General features: G+C 40.4%; 2 protein-coding genes across 3 annotated transcripts; both read right to left on the minus strand.

Annotated features, from left to right (window-relative positions):
* Positions 1-257: 257 nt before the first annotated feature.
* On the minus strand, positions 258-1,244 carry LOC132891414 (putative nuclease HARBI1). The gene has a single exon (XM_060928921.1). It carries the CDS (start codon positions 1,242-1,244, stop codon positions 258-260), a length of 987 nt encoding a protein of 328 aa, XP_060784904.1.
* Positions 1,245-7,290: 6,046 nt separating this feature from the next.
* LOC132891128 (uncharacterized) lies at positions 7,291-12,494 on the minus strand. Of its 2 annotated transcripts, none has more exons than XR_009655278.1 (9): positions 12,060-12,494; positions 11,379-11,559; positions 8,685-9,108; positions 8,539-8,600; positions 8,393-8,446; positions 8,073-8,307; positions 7,766-7,925; positions 7,590-7,677; positions 7,291-7,484 (listed from the first exon to the last, which is right to left on the minus strand). XR_009655278.1 is itself a non-coding variant. In XM_060928591.1 (9 exons), coding segments are annotated over exons 3-7 (765 nt in total). In that variant the 5' UTR covers positions 9,106-9,108; positions 11,379-11,559; positions 12,060-12,494; the 3' UTR covers positions 7,291-7,484; positions 7,590-7,677; positions 7,766-7,924. The 2 variants fall into 2 exon arrangements, 1 of the variants encoding a protein (XP_060784574.1); XM_060928591.1 differs by having other exon boundaries at positions 8,539-8,592.
* Between the last annotated feature and the right edge of the window lie 8,273 nt (positions 12,495-20,767).

A 20,767-nucleotide genomic window follows, 5' to 3' on the forward strand; every position in this document is an offset into this window, starting at 1 on the left:
TTGTGTCGAAGGCTATACTTTCTGTTTATCAAAGCAGGTGTAAATTGTCTGTCTGGCAGGTAAGTCAGGTTGATGTGTAAACAATTTCAAAATATTCTTATCCAATAGAAAGCAGGCAAGAAATGGTGAGTCACTTGTCTATGTACAACACCCGCACAGTTTACTAAATCCACACTAAAGAATTCTATATACAAAAGTGATTGGTTCATTAAAAAAGCAGTGAACAGAAGTTACAGTGGTACATACAAAAAAACTGTTCAAGGGTCAAGGAACTTTGTAATCACTCTTCTGACCCTTCTCCACTCTGTCTCATTACAGTCAGTCGGGTAACTGTTGCTTTGTGTGGAAGGCTGTACTTCCTGGTCACATTGTACAGCACTCTCCACACAGTGTTCGTCCATGGTCTCACTGTTTTCTTCACAGTAGTTGTGGAGAGCAAAGCAGGCATAAATTACATAGGGCAAGTCACTGAGGTTAATGTCCATTGCTCTTCTCAGGGATGCAAATCTGGCCTTCAGCCGACCAAAAGCACACTCAATGACCATGCGTGCCCTACACAAACATAACCCAAAGTACTGCTCTTGTGGCATGGAGCCACCGTTTGAATATTCTTTCATCAGGAAAGGTAGTAGTGGATAGGCTGGGTCACCCAGGAGAAATATGGGGATGGGTTCCTCATCATCCACTATCGGCTTTTTCAATGCTGGAATCTTGCCGGTTTTAAAGTAGGTGCTGATCTTTGAATTAGCAAACACTCGTGCATCGTGCGTACTGCCAGGCCACTTTATAACTACATCCATAAATCTGTACTTGTAATCACACACTGCTTGTACATTTAACGAATGTTTACCCTTTCTGTTGATGTAGTCCATGGCGTGGGATGATGGCTGCTTGATTTCAATGTGGGTCCCGTCGACTGCTCCCAAACACTGTGGCATGCCATGTACATGGTGAAAGCCAGACACAAGCTCCTCTGCCTTGGGTTCTGTGAAGGGCAGCTTGATATATTTCGGACCGAGGTGGAGAGCGATGGCTTTGCATGTCTGCCTCACGACGACGGAGACAGCCTGCCGCGACAGGCCGAAGGAGTTAGCCGTCTTCTGTAGCCTTCCCTCGTCGCTCAGGTAGTACAGCATGCAAGCGACCTTCTTTAACGGTCCAATCGCTTCTCTCATGTTGGTTGTTTGGCCTTCAATATGAGGACGAAGTTCTTCGCTCAGGGCCACAAGTGAAGCTCTGGACATCCGAAAGTTCTCTCTCCACTCTGCGTCCACGACAACACCATTCACGAAGTTGTCCCACCAGTTACTGGTTCTTCCCGGTCTCACCCAAAATCTTCTTCTTTTGGCCCGTCTAGTTACACGCCGTGGCGGGTTTAAAAGAATCTGACGCGTGTGGCCGTGTAAGCATCTCCGCCGCTCGCCTAGTCGCTGCAACTCCTCTAAATTTTGTCTCAATAATGCGAATAAACTTAGCAGTGTCTGCAGCACTGAAAATACTACTACTATGGGGGCCGCCATTGTTGTTATGAATGAGGCGCGCGAGAGTCATGTGGCTGGTCATGTGGCTGTGACGTTATCGTAAACAAATACGTTCTACTCATCCAGATGACTTCGCAACGGCAACGTTGCCAGATCTTTCCACTCTGGAACCCGTTCTCAAAAAGATTGCGTTTTGGGCACCCAAAACGCCGGTGCCGTGTGGACGCCAGGCCTAAACGATAAGCAATTGTATCAGAGTCACCTGAATCCGTTGCCGTGTGGACAGGGCCTTAGTGGGGGAGACCATGGCCAAGTTTACATTAGACCGTATCTGTCTCGTTTTCTTCGCAGATGCACTGTCCGTTTACATTAAAATGCCTGGAAACGCCGGGAAATGGGAATCCGCCAGGGTCCACGTATTCAATCCAGATCGTGTCTGGTCCGGTGCTGTGTAAACATTGAGAATATGCGGATACGCAGATACGCTGTGCTGAGCTCTAGCTGGCGTCGTCATTGGACAACGTCACTGTGACATCCACCTTCCTGATTCGCTGGCGTTGGTCATGTGACGCGACTGCTGAAAAAACGGTGCGGACTTCCGCCTTGTATCACCTTTCATTAAAGAGTATAAAAGTATGAAAATACTGCAAATACTGATGCAAATACTGCCCATTGTGTAGTTATGATTGTCTTTAGGCTTGCCATCCTTCCACTTGCAAGTGGTAAGTGACGCGCATGCCCGACATGCACTGAGATCACACACACAGCGGCTCAGTCCGAAATCACTGCTCGTGTGCTCCACTCGCACGCTCTGTGAGCTGCGCAGGGCCGGAGTGCGCACCCTCCAGAGGGCACTTGCTGTTCAGGGCGGAGTGATTTGGAGCGCAGGATACCTGCGGAGCCGAGCGTATCCGTGTATTGGCGTTGCTGTGTGCACGCAAATCGTGTATTGGCGTTGCTGTGTGCACACTAATCGTTTTAAAAACGTTAATCTGATGATCCGCTGATACGGTCTAATGTAAACCCCACCCATGTCTGCACAGAAGTTAAGGTAATCTGTCAGACAATGTGTCAGCCCCTCTATGTCCTCACAGTGTGGGCTAAGTAGCACATCCCAGTCCGTGATGTCATAACAGTCCCTGAGGGCATCTTCCATTTCAGGGGACCACCTCCTGATGGAGCTAGTTGTTGCAGGCTGCCTTTGAACCAGGGGGGTGTACTTCGGCTGTAGAAGAACCAGGTTGTGGTCAGACTTCCCTAGTGGGGGGAGGGGTGTGACTCTGTATGCATCCCTCACATTAGCATACAGCAAGTCAATTGTCCTGTTGTTCCTTGTTGGACAATCCACAGCCTGGTAAAAAGCAGCCAAAGTAGAGTCCAAAGTAGCATGATTAAAGTCCCCAGAAATTATCATAAATGCCTCAGGGTGCTGTGTCTGCAGCCTTGCTGTGACAGAGTGAATCCTCTCACATGCAGCGGCTGCGGCTGCCCTCGGAGGGATGTAAACACAGATGGTGATCACGTGACTGAACTCCCTCCGCAGATAATATGACCGCAGGCTAACGGCTAGCAGCTCCAAGTCCGGGCAACATAAAACTGTCTTTACGGAGAAATGTCTCCTTTCTTTATTTTCCATGATATTGTGAAAAATATCTGACAAGACCACTTTGAAAGTATGACGCTGTTACCCAAATAATAGACTGAACATACATTAGTAATCAATAATAATAATAATAATAATAATAATAATAATAATAATTTAGGTAAATCGTTAGCATGGATGGTCGTGACTTAACCACATTTTAGAGTAATTTTCTTTAAAAATAAAATATCCACCATGTTACTTCAAACCATGAAACTCATTTAAGAGCAAAATGCAGCTTGTTCGCAAAGAAAATGTATTTACAAGGAACAAATCTGACCAGGTTATCTTATGATATCAGGAATATATGAATAATGAATTCCTTCCTCCATATATGGATGCAAAACCATGCCCACATTCTCGTCTTAAAAGACACCCATTGCAGCTTGTTGACCCATGTTGACCCTTGACCCATGGATCACCTTTCCTCAAAATTTTATTAAAACCTGGTCACTACATTTTGAGTTATGTTGGGAACAACAAACAAACAAACAAACAAATGGAGGCAAAAATATAACCTCCTCCAACAGAGTTGGTGGAAGTAAAGGCAAAATATATTAGCAATTCTCTAAATCACAGAAATAAATTAATTCAATTCAGAAGAACTGCCTTAAATTAAAAGTCTTTAAACAGTAGAATGCAATTTTGTGAGTGTAAATGACAGTCAATGCATTAAATCAGGGATGGGCAATTAATTTGACCAAGGGGCCATGGAAGGCCAAACCAATAGGCTGAACTTAACTCTGCTCAACTTCAAGGAGATACGCAGAACCATAGCCTCACTTTTTGTTAATAAATGCCCTGAGACCTCAAGAATGGCATATGAATAGTTTTAAGCGTTAACGATAAATCTAATAGAGTAATTTTTACGATTAAAATTATTCATATAGGTAGCAGTCTGAGTGAATGACCTTGACATCTGTGATGTCACAGCAGGAAGGCTATCGGACTCATTGCCATTTTCGCTATACTAAAACACAAAGCTAACTACAACTTTGATCTTCCATTTTGAGCTAATTTATCACCATGCCATGTAGATATGTTGCTGGCGGGTGCAGCAACACGACAGAAGGTGGATTTATGTTGCATTCATGACCCAAGAATTTTCAAACTGCATAGATTTGGATGTATTTTGCAAGAAATTCATGGGCATATTTTATTGATGACTCATACAAAACCTCTGATCTGTTGAGGAGCATTGCCTATAAGCCTGTATTGAAAGAGGGTGCAGTACCAACAATTAAAGGAAAAGAAAAGTACAAGAAAAAGAAAGTAGGTTCAGTTGCACCAGTTCTCCTGGAGTGTGAGCTGAACAGTAATGGCGGAGTACTCAGCATGGAGAAAATGGAGAATGAGTGGACCAGTCGTCAGATTTCTCCACTGGATATGCTTTTTTTTTCTCCGCTGGATATACTTTGCCTCAGCAGCAATATCTCACCATTACGTGGAAGAAGTGAATGAATGAATGAAGAACTGAAAGTCAGATTGTTTCAAAACAATTGGCTACAAGATCGGCCTTCAAGAAGCATAGACAGGTAAGATGCGACTTTCATTTGGTTACATCACAACAACAACAACAACAACAACAACACTCATTTTTTACCTGCATTTAGATTAATACATGTAACTTGTATTGTGTATTTAACCCTTTGATGCAAAACATATGCACACCCCTTCTAATGCACAACATGGGTCAAAAATGACCCGCATTCGTTTTCCAGGTTATTTCATGCTGACTGAGTTTTTCTTTGCTCTATCTTTTGAAATCAATTTATTTTATGATTGAATATTCCAAGTATTCTTTAAATATCTTGTTTTTAATTCCCACAAATCATTAATTTATTTTTTTTATTTCCTACTTTATGAACAAAAATACTTTTTATATTACTACACATGGGTCATCCAAGTGTGATTTAAAATTAAATGTCTTAATACTATAATAATAATTTGTTTCAAGTAATTACTTTAGCAGTGAATGGGGCCAGTTATTTATTTATTAACTATGTAGTTAGCTAAGCCAACTACAATAAAATTAGCTAACTAAAGTAGAATATGTCGACAGCTCGGTAGCTAATAGTAATTACTTGTAACTTTCTGACAAGTAATCTACTCACTCTCAAGGTAACATAATCAATTTTTTTTCTAAGGTAATGTTAGAACAATTGAAAAACATTACTTACATGTGTTAGATGGGCAAAGGGCGCCGTGCTGAGCTGTGAAATGTCTGACACAAGCACAATTCACAGTTCCCACCAAACGCTGGAGTAAATGCATGCGGGTCGGTTCTGACCCATGTGTGTAAACTTGATGTAGAATTACAAAAGCTGTGCTTGTTCATAACTTAAGAAAGGAAAAATAAAAATGATGATTTGTGCTAAACAAAAACAAGATATTTACTGCATATTTGGAAAAGTAAATGACAAAATGAATTTATTTCAAAAGTAGATCATAGAAACACTCAGCCATACATGAAATAACCTCGAAAATGAATGCAGGTCGTTTTTGACCCATGTTGTGCATTAGAAGGGTAGTGATACAAAAAGGGTTTTTATTCAAAAAGTAAGAAAGGAAAAATAAAATAAGGATGTATGATGATCAAACAAGTTAATTGAGGAATAACTTGAATACTGAATGATGGAATTAATTTATTGCAAAGATATAGAAGACAAAAACTCAGCCGGGTCACTTTTGACCCATGTTTTGCATCAAAGGGTTAAGTTACCGGTTTATTCAACGCCACACGCCAGACACGGGTATCACACAATAAATAAAATAAGTATTGATTGTCTCTAGAGTTCAGTCCTCTGACACAGGCATGACACAATAAATACAATAAGTATTGATTGTCTCTAAGGTTCAGTCCTCTTTCTTTCCTTTTCGTGGCATTTTTGCCTCTTTTCCTCATTTAGAGCCTGTCTGTCAAAGTCAATCTTACAGCTGACACTTCCAACTAGATCCCTCCATACTCATCTGTCATACACAGCATTGCACCAGGACTGGAGCACACATCCACGTTTTAGAATGTACTTGATTGTATCTTTATACTAGGGCTGCGTACCAGTACTGTGTACCGGTACTGTACCATGAAAATCGATTCAGTACAGGTCCAAAATACCGGATCATGAAGTACCGGTACTGTACCGATATAAATTTACACCAAGTATATGCTTATTTTGTGACTGAAGATGCGTAAATCCTACCACAAAGACGAAAATTTAGCACTGGAAAAGACGTAAAATGCCGCGCTGAAACTTGAAATCAGAGCCATCTTTGATTTGAGATCCTCTTGCCACAGTCTCACGAGACATTGCGAGAGCTTGGCTGATCCAGCGTTCTGACTGGTCAAAAAGACTCAAAAGCAGGTCAGCCATTTTTCCTTTGCTGGCATTGGTGGCCTTTGTTGCTTTGTGTAATTTTGCCGCATAAGTTAAAAGGCTCCGGACTGCGCATAGTCTGTAATACTCTAGTGTAGTCACTTCTCGCTGTGAGACAACTTATGACTTTTTGTCCCAAGTTAACTAAGTGTGAGACTGAGAGGGTGACTGAGAAGTGAGGTAGGAAATCTAGTTATGTTCGGTTTTCTTTGAATAAAGATCCCTACTAACAATTTTTGGTTCCCAGAACGTTCCTGGAACACGAGCCTTTGGTTCCAATTTGGTTCCGGCTACGTTCCCTGAAAGTCATTTTTGATTCTGTTTAGGTTGTCACTTGGTTGGCAGGAAAGTTTAATTTTGGTTCCCAGAACGTTACTCATGTGGTTCCCATTTGGTTCCCTCACCGTTCTCACACCGTCCCTTTATCCTTGTTCATGTCATGTTTGTTCCCTCAACGTTTCCATATCGTTCCTATAACCTTGTTGGTTACATGTTTGGTTCCCTAGACGTGCTCCTGATGTTCCCCCAACCTTGTTTATTATGTGTTGGTTCCCACAAGGTTCCCCTACAACATTCTAGTAACCTCGTTGGTTACATGCTTGGTTCCCTCAGTGTTCCCCCAATGTTCTTTCCCTCACCATAATGTTGTCATATTTCTGTAGTATGTAATTCATTGTAAAAGTTTTGGTTGCATGACAACTATTTACTTCAGAACATATAAGCAGTGATGAATGACCAGGAAAATGTTGCAGGACTAGAAAGTTTAATAGAAAAAAATATCAAGAATACAACATTGGTAAGGACATCAGCAACACAGTGCAACATTATTATACATTATAAAACATCTGACAACTATAGACAATTATGAAAACTATTTCTTAATAAAATACAATAAAGGCAAAAAATAAGAAAAAATTTAGAAATGCCAAAAACGGGTGCGTGTGCATAGAAGTTGGTGTACGTCTTCAATCTTGAGGACCAGCTGACCTAAAAAGAATAAGAAACAAAACGTTTAACACCAACTTAGTGCCAACGTTTTATTTAATTATTGTGAATATTCAGCGATTGATAAAAGACTTAAGTTTAATTTACCGTCTGTGTGGTGCAAACTTCAGTGCATGCCCAATGCACTCCTCAATATCAGCTACCTTCTTGCCAGGGAAGTTCTGCATGCAGGCCTCTACAAATAGAAGTAAAAAAAAAGTTACACATTTAAATCTCAGTCAAACTTGGCATAACACTGATTTGAAAAATGTATGAACACTTACCCGTTATAATTTTGCAAAGGATTAAGTTCTGGAAAGGCTTTTTTGCTCTCCTCCCCCTCAGGCTGTACTGCGCCAGGACATTGTTGGTAGCCACCTGGCGTAGAATGCGACGAATGGCTGTCCCCGGATTCGCCCCTCCCAGGCTTTCAAGGAAACGTTTCTACAAAAAAACAAACAAAAACAAGAAAAAAACATAAGTATACAATGAAAATGAATTTGGAGAGCTTATGTGGTCTACTTTCATTAGCCAAATCAATACATTACCAATGACAATTTATTTCATATATAATTATGTCCAATTAATTACCATTTGGTTCCTTCTTTCTGGTTGAGCCAGACTAGCTCCTCCAGCTCCTCCACTGTGCTGCATAGGCCCAACAGCACATCTTCCTGCAGAGGAGGCTGAGGCGGGTTCGAGACCACAGCAGCCTCCAATGTCTCTGACTTCCTCTCCATACCCTCCATCCTCCTTTCCATAGCCTCCATCCTCCTCTCCATAGCCTCCATTCTCCTAGTCATTCGCCCCATGTGCTCTTCCATGGCTAGGTACATTTGTGATAGAATTCATTTTAGTTTTTGAACATAATATACTTGTCATATGTGAAAATGTGTGTATATAGTACTTACTTCTTTTTGTGTCATCCGTCGTCCTCAATAGGAGCCTCTTTCGTTCCTCCAGGACTACAGGTAGAATTGAGATGAAATTCATTTTAGTTTTATACCCAATACACTTTTCCTGTGTGAACATCAACAAGTGTGTATGAAGTACTTACGCCTTATTACGGCAGCCATGCCTGAAGCCCCCTCCTCTTCGCCATGGGTCATTCCTGAAGTTCTTGAAAAGAAAATTGTTAGTGTTTGCTTTCTTGGTTAAGAACTTGTAATCAGATAGTAAATATAAAATTCAAAGCAAATGTACCCTCAACTGGGTCGGATGATGTTTGTTCCTCAATGTACGACTCTTCCAATGTCCGACAGCTGGGTGCTGGACTGACATGGGTTGAGGGACTGCTGCTGTCCTGCTCCGAGCTGCTGACCGAACTTGTTGGCTCTGCCATGAACTCAGGCTGTTCTTCAATCTCCGCCGGTTGTATCTCTGGCATGTGTTGAGGTCCATTATGTTGTTGCTCTGCTTCTTGCAGAGCCTGGCCTGTCCTTGCTGCATCTCGCGCAGCCTGCTCTTCCCTGCTTGCTGCATCTCGCGCAGACTCCTCTGCCCTGTTTGCTGCATCTCCTGCATCCAGCTGGGCACGCACCAGTGCTCGCACATTCAACACCTCTCGCCACGCCCTCTTCCATTCCTTTGTGTAGATCTGTCTGGCCAACCTCTTTGAACTCATGGGCTGCAATGCAATACCATGCAAACAATATGTACAGTGGTGCTTGAAAGTTTGTGAACCCTTTAGAATTTTCTATATTTCTGCATAAATATGACCTAAAACATCATCATATTGTCACACAAGTCCTAAAAGTAGGTAAAGAGAACCCAGTTAAACAAATAAGACAAAAATATTTTACTTGGTCATTTATTTATTGAGGAAAATGATCCAATATTACATATCTGTGAGTGGCAAAAGTATGTGAACCTCTAGGATTAATAGTTAATTTGAAGGTGAAATTAGAGTTAGGTGATTTCAATCGTTGGGATGACAATCAGGCGTGAGTGGGCACCCTGTTTTATTTAAAGAACAGGGATCTATCAAAGTCTGATCTTCACAACACATGTTTGTGGAAGTGTATAATAGTACGAACAAAGGAGATTTCTGAGGACTTCAGAAACAGCATTGTTGATACTCATCAGGCTGGAAAAGGTTACAAAAACATCTCTAAAGAGTTTGGACTCCACCAATCCACAGTCAGACAGATTGTGTACAAATGCAGGAAATTTAAGACCATTGTTACCCTCCCCAGGAGTGGTCAACCAACAAAGATTACTCCAAGAGCAAGGCGTGTAATAGTCGGCGAGGTCACAAAGGACCCCAGGGTAACTTCTAAGCAACTGAAGGCCTCTCTCATGTTGGTTAATATTAATGTTCATGAGTCCACCATCAGGAGAACAGTGAACAACAATGGTGTGCATGGCAGGCTTGCAAGGAGAAAGCCACTGCTCTCCAAAAAGAACATTGCTGCTCATCTGCAGTTTGCTAAATATCACATGGACAAACCAGACAGCTATTGGAAAAATGTTTTGTGAAGGATGAGACCAAAATAGAACATTTTGGTTGAAATGAGAAGCCTCATGTTTGGAGAAAGGAAAACACTGCATTCCAGCATAAGAACCTTATCCCATCTGTGAAACATGGTGGTGGTAGTATCATGGTTTGGGCCTGTTTTGTTGCATCTGGGCCAGGACGGCTTGCCATCATTGATGGAACAATGAATTCTGAATTATACCGGTGAATTCTAAAGGAAAATGTCAGGATATCTGTCCATGAACTGAATCTCAAGAGAAGGTGGGTCATGCAGCAAGACAACGACCCTAAGCACACAAGTTGTTCTACCAAAGAATGATTAAACAAGAATACAGTTAATGTTTTGGAATGGCCAAGTCAAAGTCCTGACCTTAATCCAATAGAAATGTTGTGGAAGGACCTGAAGCGAGCAGTTCATGTGAGGAAACCCACCAACATCCCAGAGTTGAAGCTGTTCTGTATGGAGGAATGGGCTAAAATTCCTCCAAGCCGGTGTGCAGGACTGATCAACAGTTACCGGAAACGTTTAGTTGCAGTTATTGCTGCACAAGGGGGTCACACCAGATACTGAAAGCAAAGGTTCACATACTTTTGCCAATCACAGATATGTAATATTGGATCATTTTCCTCAATAAATAAATGACCAAGTATAATATTTTTGTCTCATTTGTTTAACTGGGTTCTCTTTATCTACTTTTAGGACTTGTGTGAAAATCTGATGATGTTTTAGGTCATTTTTATACAGAAATATAGAAAATTCTAAAGGGTTCAAAACTTTCAAGCACCACTGTACCTGTTGCAATGAAAAGCGGGGAAAATTTAAATACAACATTACAACAACAACATAAATTTAAGCACAGTGTTTCAGTTTACAACCATACTTGCACTTGACAAAAATACACACAGGATTAAAACTGGGGATGAGGTAAGAATGTGTGAGACAAACATGAAAGTAGCATTGCATTCAATCGAGCAGGAAAGCAAAACAAATGTGTAACAAAAGAATGGTCTGTTGCAGAATATTATATATATATATATATATATATATATATATATATATATATATATATATATATATATATATATAAATAATATTCTGCAATTACTTGTTGGCAACTTGTGTCTGCGGCTGGGACTACAATGGATGCATTAAGTCAACGACTTAACTATAATCAATGGAATTAGCTTTTATAGTAGCTATTATAGTATTATTACTATAATATTAAAGTCTTAACTATAATCAATGGAATTAGCTACACCAGAAAAGGCAGCACAGAGAACATTCTAAAAATAGCCCATTATTTTTCAACTTCATGTATTTTGACTCAACTTGACTAAGTGTAGCGCACCACATCCAGTGAAGCTCCAGCCTGAGACAGTGTATATAAACTAGCCTTTAACCACAATAAAATGAATCTTACCTTTTCAAGAGTGAATCCCAGTCGTGTAGTCAAGTAGAATCCAAAGCTTTGTTGTCAAAGTAGAAGCTGTTGAAGCAAAAGGTGCTCTCTGCATCCGAAGATAGCAGCAATTGATTCTGTTCATTGCGATCAACCCAATTATCCATATCTTCACAGCCACACCCCCACCACGTCAGGCAACCTGGTGGCCAATCAGCAGTCTATGTTCATTTCAAACTGAGGGCGGTCGTTGCGATACAAACGTTTAGATAGTAAAATGTTAACAAATGACTTCCATAGAACCCTCTCATGATATAAAACTACCACATTCTAAAAATACATTTCTATTTTCTACCCACATAGCCTACCGCATAAAGTTTGCAACAACAACCATTTATTCTAGTAAATATAGAGGCAGATATCCCTTATGCGAAAACAATAAATTTTTTTCTTGCGGCAGGACGGCAGTGTTTCCTGTCCACGAAATTGCCCTCTGCATTAAAGTACAGAGCCGTTGCAGTATGCCGTTTATTTTTATCCAAACTATAGCATTTACTGCACTAACACTGTAGTAATTCTGTTCTGCACTACAGCATTACTCTAGTAATAACAATTCACTGTAGTGCAGAGTTTGATTCTTTCCATAAAGGATGGCATCATGGTAGCTAACATGCTAAATAAATGGCTGTACTATTGACATACCTTCAGTTGATCTTGCTGTAGGCGTAAGGTGAAATGTTTTCAAATAGATGCATGCTGAATTGCTGTGCCATTAGACTTTTCGTTAGTGTACAGGGGAAAAAAAAACCTCTGCAAAAACATAAACATCCAGTTGTCCTCTCATTTCCAATGAGCTCTCTAACCATAGCTATTACAGGACGTGACATCACACACACGCGAGGCAGTCTTAAAGGCATACCGCATATTTTGTAGATTAATAATTTCAGTCCACTGCTACAATAATATGCCATTGTGTACGTTAACTCATGAGTTATATGGCAATCTATTGAATTTGCAAAGTGTTGCTGTAGCAGCTTTGTCAGTTACAAAAACAAAAACTGGTTGAACCAGTTTCCAAAAGCCAGAATGCACACACAATGGCTTTAATAGCCCAGCCATTTCATGTGCCTCTGAATGGCTGTCATTAGCAAGTAGGCTAAGCTTAAATTGCTCTTGGTCTAGTTTTTTGTGTGAATTTAAAACTCAGTTTGGAATACTTATTGAGACATCTACATTTTATTTTTTATTGTAGTCTACTTGACTTAATACAACTTGCGACATATATACTTATTTTATTGTAGCGTACTTTACTCTTTCTATTTCAGCTTTGGTTCAATTAATGTGCTATAAAAACAATGAATGGAGAAACAATGAATGAAGGCTGCACCACAGACCTAAAATGAACTAGACTGGCAGCGCCTGTTCTAAACACTAGGTGGAAACTGGACGCCATCTTACCCCAGACTAACTCAGCTGTGAGTTGTTTAACAGTATTTTATTTAATTTCGGAGGGATTTTCACATTGCATGCCGATTTTTTATAGGCTACACAGCAATAACAGTTTGCTGTGCGAAGTCTGGAGTAAAGTCTGGGGTAGCCAAAAATGGCGGCCGCAGATTCCGGTACCACGTGACCGACTGCCAGTATAGTTTACTTTAGGTCTGTGGGCTGCACTAATACAGTGATATGCTCAGTTTTTCATAGCCAAGAGAAACAAGGAGAGAACATACCAAGTCATTAGGGGAAAAAACTGTGTTGTACTGCAGGATAAAAAATAAAATATTGTTTTTTAAGGCCACAAATACTCCACAAAACTCAGCATCAATAAATGTTGTATTTAAACCAGTTTGCAAAAGATAAAATGCAATGGCCAGCTAATCAGCCATTTAATGTGTGGAATCTGAATAGCAGTACACTGTAAAAAATGTCCGTAGAATTAACAGGGAATTTATGTAAAATCATGACATAAAAAAACTGTAAATACAAAAACAATGAAGCAGTGTGTAATTTACATCAATATACTGTAAAACTCCTCACCAAATACCACTGTTAATTTAACAGTAAGAATATGTTGAATTGATCATATTTTTTTGTAGAATTTACAAATTGTTGTAGTTTAAACACAGACAAACTGTAATACTAAAACAGAATGTGATAGTTAAAATTACATAATTGCCCTGTTAAAAAAAATACAAAAACGGCCACTGTCGTGGCTCAGTCGACTAAGGCGCCATACCGTGAATCTGGGGACCCGGGTTCGATTCTGACCCAAGGTCATTTCCCAGTCTCTCTCTAGCTCATTTCCTGTCTCTACACTGTCCTATTCAATAAAGGTGAAAAAAGCCCCCCCCAAAAAATATCTGTCTAGTAGATCATTGAAACCAGCATACAAAAATCCCGTTGTTCTTACGGAAAAAAACTGGCAGCTGGAGTCACCAGAAAAAATCCGTAAAATATACAGCAAAACGGTAATTGCTTTTACGGTACAGCTTGTACATTTTACAGTTAAATCCAGCATATAAAACACTGGACTTCTGTTATATTTGCTACTTTAAACTGTAAAATGTACATGCTGTGCTGTAAAAGCAATTACCGTTTTGCTGTATATTTTACGGATTTTTTCTGGTGACTCCAGCTGCCAGTTTTTTTCCGTAAAAACAACAGGATTTTTTTTACAGTGTAGCCTAACAATGGCTGTCATTATCAAGTAATTAGGCTCTTGGCCTACTTATGTGTGTCTGCATTTCACTGAATTTAAAACAACTTAAAACAACTTGAGACATCTGTACTTATTTTATTGTAGCCTACTTTACTCTTTCTATTTCAGCTTTGGTTCAATTAATGTGCTATAAAAACAATGAATGGAGAAACAATGAATGAAGGCTGCACTAATACAGTGATATGCACACAGTTTTTCATAGCCAAGAGAAAAAGGAGAGAACATACCAAATCATTAGGGGGAAAAAACTGTTGTACTGCGGGATATAATTTGAAATATTGTTTTTTAAGGCCACAAATGCAAGGGGTCCACCAAATCCAGCACCAATAATGTTGTCTTTAAACAAGTTTGCAAAAGATAAAATGCAGTGGCCAGCTAATCAGCCATTTAATATGTGGAATCTTAATAGCAGCCTACCAATGGCTTGCATTATCAGGTAATTAGGCTCTTGCCTACCACACACACAATGAATGGGGAACCCCGTTTGGAATGCAACTTGCAATATAATTCACTTTGTATGGTACTCTTTGCACTCTTTGTAAGTTAGACCTACTTTTGTGTATGTCTCCATTTCACTGAATTTAAAACAAATATCATACCTTTTTGTATTTTACTCTATTTGCACTTTGGTCCAATTTAGCCCTACCATAAAAATGAACAGGAGAAATTAATGAATAATGTCACACTAGGCTGGCCTAGTGTAAAATATCAAGGAAACAAAAACTGTCAGCACTGGTTCTCAGAACAACCAAAAAACAGCCAAGCATAACGTTGTGTGGTGGTAGCAGTGCAACTACTGGCTAACGTTTCATATGAGTGGTTCCCTAAAAGTTCAAGGAACGTTAGCCTTTGTTTGTTTTTTGCTGTAACCAAAGGGAACGTTCTTTAAATGGTAGTTTTTGGTTTGGTTATAACCTAACCTTTAGAGAACCAAATTCTAACGTTCCCTTTACGTCCTCTGTTACTAGGGATACTGACAAGTTGTCAACAGTTTATTAATGTTTCTGTCATTTTTGAAGAAGTTCAGAAGAACACATGTTAATTTGTCAAATTGCTCAGGTACAGGTACAAGTCCGGACCTGTACCTAAACCTCTGTACCGGTACCTGTACCTGTACCTGATGTTACGTTTAGGTACGCAGCCCTACTTTATACCATAATAGAGGTCGACCGATTTTCCTTGAACCTTTGTCCAGGACTCCATACAGAAGCTGCTTCACTGGGTGATCTTCTGGCATACGTGCAACATGGCCTATCCAGTGGAGTCTGTTTCGGATAAGAGTGGTTTCAATGTCCGTGGCTCTCGCACGATGCAATACCTCGTCGTTTGTGACAAAGTCATTCCATTTCATATTGAGTATTGATCGAAGATGGAGTTGTTGTACGGTTCTAAGGAGATTTGCGTGTTTACGATAGAGAGTCCAGGATTCGCTCCCATATGTCATCTGGGGGATGATGCATTGGTTATACACCTTGAGTTTTTTTTCCGTTGTTAGGTCTTTACAATCGAAAACCCTTTCCCTGAGCTGTCCCATTGCGCTTGATGCGGTTTGAATCCGTGCAGTGATTTACGCATCTAACCTGCAGTCTTTAGTGACGTAGCTACCCATATATTTAAAGCGGTCTACTCTCCGCAATCTCTGTCCATCAATATGGAAATCAACTTGATCACCAATACTCATTGTTTCAGTTTTCTTGATGTTGATACAAAGGCCCATCTTCTTTGATAGACTACTGTAGGCAGACAACAAACACTGTAGACCTATTCCGTCAGTGGAGAACACTGCAATGTCATCTGCATATTGGGATTCTCTTATATAGCTGGTGACAGTCTTGGTCTTGGATTTCAGTCGTTGCAAGTCAAAGAGGTCGCCATCGTATCTAAAGCAAATTTTGATGCTGTACTGTGAACCAATGTCTTTAAAAGCCAAGAGCAGCATAATAGCTGCATAGATACTGAACAGAGTAGGTGCAAGCTTACAACCTTGCTTAACACCACTGTTGTATTCTATTGGTTCAGACAGTTCCCCATCAATGCATAGTCTGGCATGTACTCCTGAGTAGAGTTTCTTGATGACTCGGACAAACTTGGGAGGGCAACCAAGCTTGTGTAGGATCACAAAGAGGAGGTCTCGGTTAACGCAGTCAAAAGCCTTGGTGAAATCAATGAAGGCAATATGTAAATTTTGACACTGCTCCCTGCATTTTTCCATGATTTGTTGCAAAACGAAGATACCGTTGATTGTACTTCTTCCCTCTCTGTAGCCTGACTGAGATTCAGGATAGACACATTCTGCGATACATTTGAGATGCTGCAGCAAGATATCAGAGAATACTTTGCCAACCACACTCAGCAGAGATATACCACGGTAGTTACCACAATAACTACAGTCGCCTTTTTTGAATATAATGCAAACAATTGCATCGATCTGGTCCACAGGTAGGCTTTCTGATGACCAAAAGAGGTTGAAGATGGTGCAAAGGAAGTTTATCAGGGTGTATCCACATTCACTAGGATCTCTGGAATTATTCCATCTGGACCAGAGGTCTTCTTGAGTTTCGTGTTTTGACAGCCTTCGCCACTTCATCCATGTTGATTGGGTCATCAAGTTCTACAGTGACCGAGCACTGTTCCAGCTCATCCAGTATGCTCGGATCAACTTCGGTGGTTTGATTTAAAAGCTCGTCAAAATGCTCAATCCATCTGTCCTTGATGTCGTGAGGTGAGGAGAGCATTACTCCACTTTTCGATTTAACTGGATTGAGAGTTTTCGGCTTTGGACCATAGATGGCTTTAATGGTGCAGTAGAAATCTTTGAGGTTGTTCTCTTTAGCGTATTTGTCCGCTTTGTCTGCTTTACGCTGAAACCAACTGTTTTTGAGACTCCTGATCTCATTTCGTAGTGCAGCTCTATCACCATCCCGTCTCTTGTCTTTGATGAGAGCCTGAATCACTTCAGCTTGATCGTCAAACCAGTCCATGCTTCTTGCTTTCTTTTTACCAAAAATATGGCTCGTTGCACTTTGAAGAACTTCTTTCAGAGTGTCCCACGCTACCTCACATTCAGGAATATTTTCATTCAAGAACCTTTCCAGTTTCTCTTTCTTCTCTGTATTAATTGCAGTATCCAGTCTAGGTGGTGGTCTTGACCCTCTTTTCTTCTTTTTTACCATTATTGAGCATTTACATTTAAGGAGCTTGTGATCTGTGAAACAGTCAGCTTTGGGATCAACCTTGACTACATTTATGAAGCATCTAGCTTCTTTATCAGCCAGTACATGGTCTACCTGATCCCAGTGTTTGGATCGCATGTGCTGCCAGGTATTCTTAAGATGGTTTCTGAGTTGAAACATTGTACCCATAACTGATAGTTTGAAACAGGTGCAGAACTCCAACAGCATCAAGCCATTGGCATTCATTTTGCCAACTCCATATTTTCCGATGACAGATGGCCAGGATTCCCAATCTTTTCCAATCCGGGCATTAAAATCTCCCAAGCCAATGATATTATCACCCATATCAACCATACATTCCCCAAGCTTCTCGTAGAAGCACTCCTTCTCAATTGCAGATCTTTGCATTGTGGGGGCATAGACACTGATAAGTGTTAAATAGTTCCCATCTAGGAGTTGAATGTGGACGGTCATTAATCTGTCGTTGACAGGAACTGGGATAATGTGACCCAATTTGTTAGAGACTGCAAAGCTGACGCCAGCGGTCTTGTCTACTCCACCACTCCAAAAGATGGTATGGCTTTTCTCCTTGATATTACCGGAGCCATGGCGTCTAACCTCACTGAGCGCACAGATGTCGATTTCCGACTTTTCAAGTTCTTTGCAGATGATGGCTGTTGCACGTTCAGGTCTGATGCCTGTATCGCTGTCATTAGTAGTCCGGACATTCCATGCCGCAATGTTTAAATACTTTCTTCTCCTAAGAGGATTGAACGTCTTATCTGATTCATTGGCTGATATAGCATTCTCATTCTCATATGGACTTCGCCTATTTTTCTCCACCGCCATAGATTGTGGCGCGTCGGTTCCCTCGGACGCAGTAGTATTCTCTAGAGACGTTCTTGACAAACTCATCATAAAATTGTGGGGCTGTGCCTATGAAAGTTGACACTTATCGGCATGAAAAAATGTCCCTTGGCGAGTGCTGCCTGACACATGATGGGACAGCAAAGCTGACACAGTCGTAGGAAGCACACGTTGCAGATGCTAGAACAGCTGCCGAATTGACAAACTGAACTACCATTTGCCAGAACAGCTGCCGGGTTGACAGACTGAACTGCCGTTTGCCAGATCAGCCGCCAGGTAATTAGTTACCGGTTTAAGATTATTTAATTTGCTTCAGAATGTGATTGTCTCAGTTCATCTGATTATTTAATTAGCCTTTTACATTTTATCAGTGAAAATGCATGCATATACATGTATGTTGCATGAGTTACAACACCTATCCTGTTTTAATGAGAGTCACATGAGACTGTCAGTTCAATTCCATCCAGTTTTCTAGACGGCTTTGTTCCCTGGCTTTATTTCGTAAGGTGGTGGCCTCCGTGGCTGATGTGTTACTATTGGATTCACTTTCCAATAGTTCGAACTGATATGGTTCTACATGAATAGCAGTAGTGTGTACACACACTCCAATTTCAGGACGATCACAGTCAGATGTATTACTATCTGAGGAATCCGAAGAATCTCCAATAAATCCGAATGAAGAGGCCATTGCAACCATTCTCGCCTGCCGAGTCTGGCTTTGGTCTATAGCTGTCAAAGGCCTCGGCCTTAAAACCGGTTACTGCTGTGATGTCACACTCAGGGCTGGCTGGCTCAGTGGGGCAGCTCAAATGGCAACTTTGCAGTCGATTTTAACTCTCAAAAATATATGTTTTTTTTAATTCCCATTTATGCAGCATACAAGAGTCAAGGATGGAGATACTATGCACTCAGAAATGTATTTAAAAATAAAGGTTCTGAGTATCTCCTTTAAGTTTCATGATTAAATACTATAAACGAAAGAATTGGCGCCATCTGCTGGATATCACTCTTAATGGCAATGTGAAAGCAAAGTGATGTCCTCCTTTATCCATCCATCCATCCATCCATCCCACTTATCCTGTGCAGGGTTGCAGGCAAGCTGGAGCCTATTCCAGCTGACTATGGGTGAGAAGTGGGGTAAACCCTGGACAAGTCACCAGATCATTGCAGGGCTGACACATAGAGACAAACAACCATTAACACTCAGTCAATTTAGAGCCATCAATTAACATAACCTGCATGTCTTTGGATTGTGGGGGAACCCAGAGCACACGGAGGAAACCCACACAGATACAGGGAGAACATGCAAACTCCACACAGAAAGGCCCCTGTCAGCCACTGGGCTCGAACCCAGAACCTTCTTGCTGTGAGGTGACAGTGCCAATACACCATTGTAGCATCCTTTATCCTTTTAATGTTTAATATTACATTTATTACTCATCATTCATTCATTCATTCATTTTCTTGAACACAGGTTTCATTTCCATCGCAGGTTGCGGGTGAGCTGGAGCCAACTGCAACTCATACTAGGTGAGAGGCAGAGTCCAGAATACTTCTTATATGTAATTTAACATATATTTCATTGTTTATTTATTTTATATGGATGAATATATTTTAAGCAAGTAAAAGAGCAAAACAAAATAAAATGTTTATATTTACGTTTACGTTCAAGGTATTTGACAGACGTCCTTATCTAGAATGACCTTACAGAAGTGCTTTCAAGTCGCTATCAGTACATATAGCCTGATAATGGTTCAGTAGGTCACAAGGAGTAAGAGTACTATCAGAATAAAAACTCAGTTGGTCAGAAAAGCAAACAGAAATCACTTCAAAAACAAACAGCATTAAAATGAGCCCATATCAACATCAGGTGCATTCATTTATAATAAGCTTGTCAGAGCTTTGAAAAAAAAAAATCGATGTGGCAGTGACTGAAATTGGAACAAGGGGCATCGTAGAGTACAGTGGTGCTTGAAAGCTTGTGAACCGTTTAGAATTTTCTATATTTCTGCATAAATATGACCTAAAACATCATCAGATTTTCACACAAGTCCTAAAAGTAGATAAAGAGAACCCAGTTAAACAAATGAGACAAACATATTATACTTGGTCATTTATTTATTGAGGAAAATGATCCAATATTACATATCTATGAGTGGCAAAAGTATGTGAACCTTTGCTTTCAGTATCTGGTGTGACCCCCTTATGGAGCAATAACTGCAACTAAACGTTTCCGGTAACTGTTGATCAGTCCTGCACACCAGCTTGGAGGAATTTTCAAGATTCAAGATTCTTTTTATTTGTCCCGAGGGAAATTTGTCTTGGACATACACATAGCTGCTGCATAACAAAAACAAACAAACAAACAAACAAACAAACAAAAAAAAAAGACAAAGTGCCATCGTAGAGATGCATAAAGTGCGTACTTAAAGTGCATACCTAGTGCGGCCCCATACATACATACATAGCATTACAAGACTGATAGTTTGTTAACGACATGAGTTCAATAAGTTCACAGACATTGGAATAAAAGAGAACTTATACCTGTTCAAAAACCTTTTTTTGTTTTTAACTGGGACTCTGTATCGCCTGCCAGAGGGTAGCAGCTCATACTCTGGGTTCAAAACATGTGATGGGTCCTCAATTATTTT

This window comes from Neoarius graeffei, chromosome 9 (assembly GCF_027579695.1).
Source record: "Neoarius graeffei isolate fNeoGra1 chromosome 9, fNeoGra1.pri, whole genome shotgun sequence".
Classification (NCBI taxonomy): domain Eukaryota; kingdom Metazoa; phylum Chordata; class Actinopteri; order Siluriformes; family Ariidae; genus Neoarius; species Neoarius graeffei.

Bases quoted from the DNA above. Each gene is read 5' to 3' on its own strand.
- LOC132891414 (XM_060928921.1), bottom strand. From the start codon at position 1,244: ATGTCCAGAGCTTCACTTGTGGCCCTGAGCGAAGAACTTCGTCCTCAT.
- LOC132891128 (XM_060928591.1), bottom strand. From the start codon at position 9,105: ATGAGTTCAAAGAGGTTGGCCAGACAGATCTACACAAAGGAATGGAAG. The intron at 8,447-8,538 runs GTAAGTACTTCA...TTCTACCTGTAG, and splicing joins CATGGCTGCCGTAATAAGGC to TCCTGGAGGAACGAAAGAGG. The intron at 8,308-8,392 runs GTAAGTACTATA...AAATGTACCTAG, and splicing joins GACGGATGACACAAAAAGAA to CCATGGAAGAGCACATGGGG.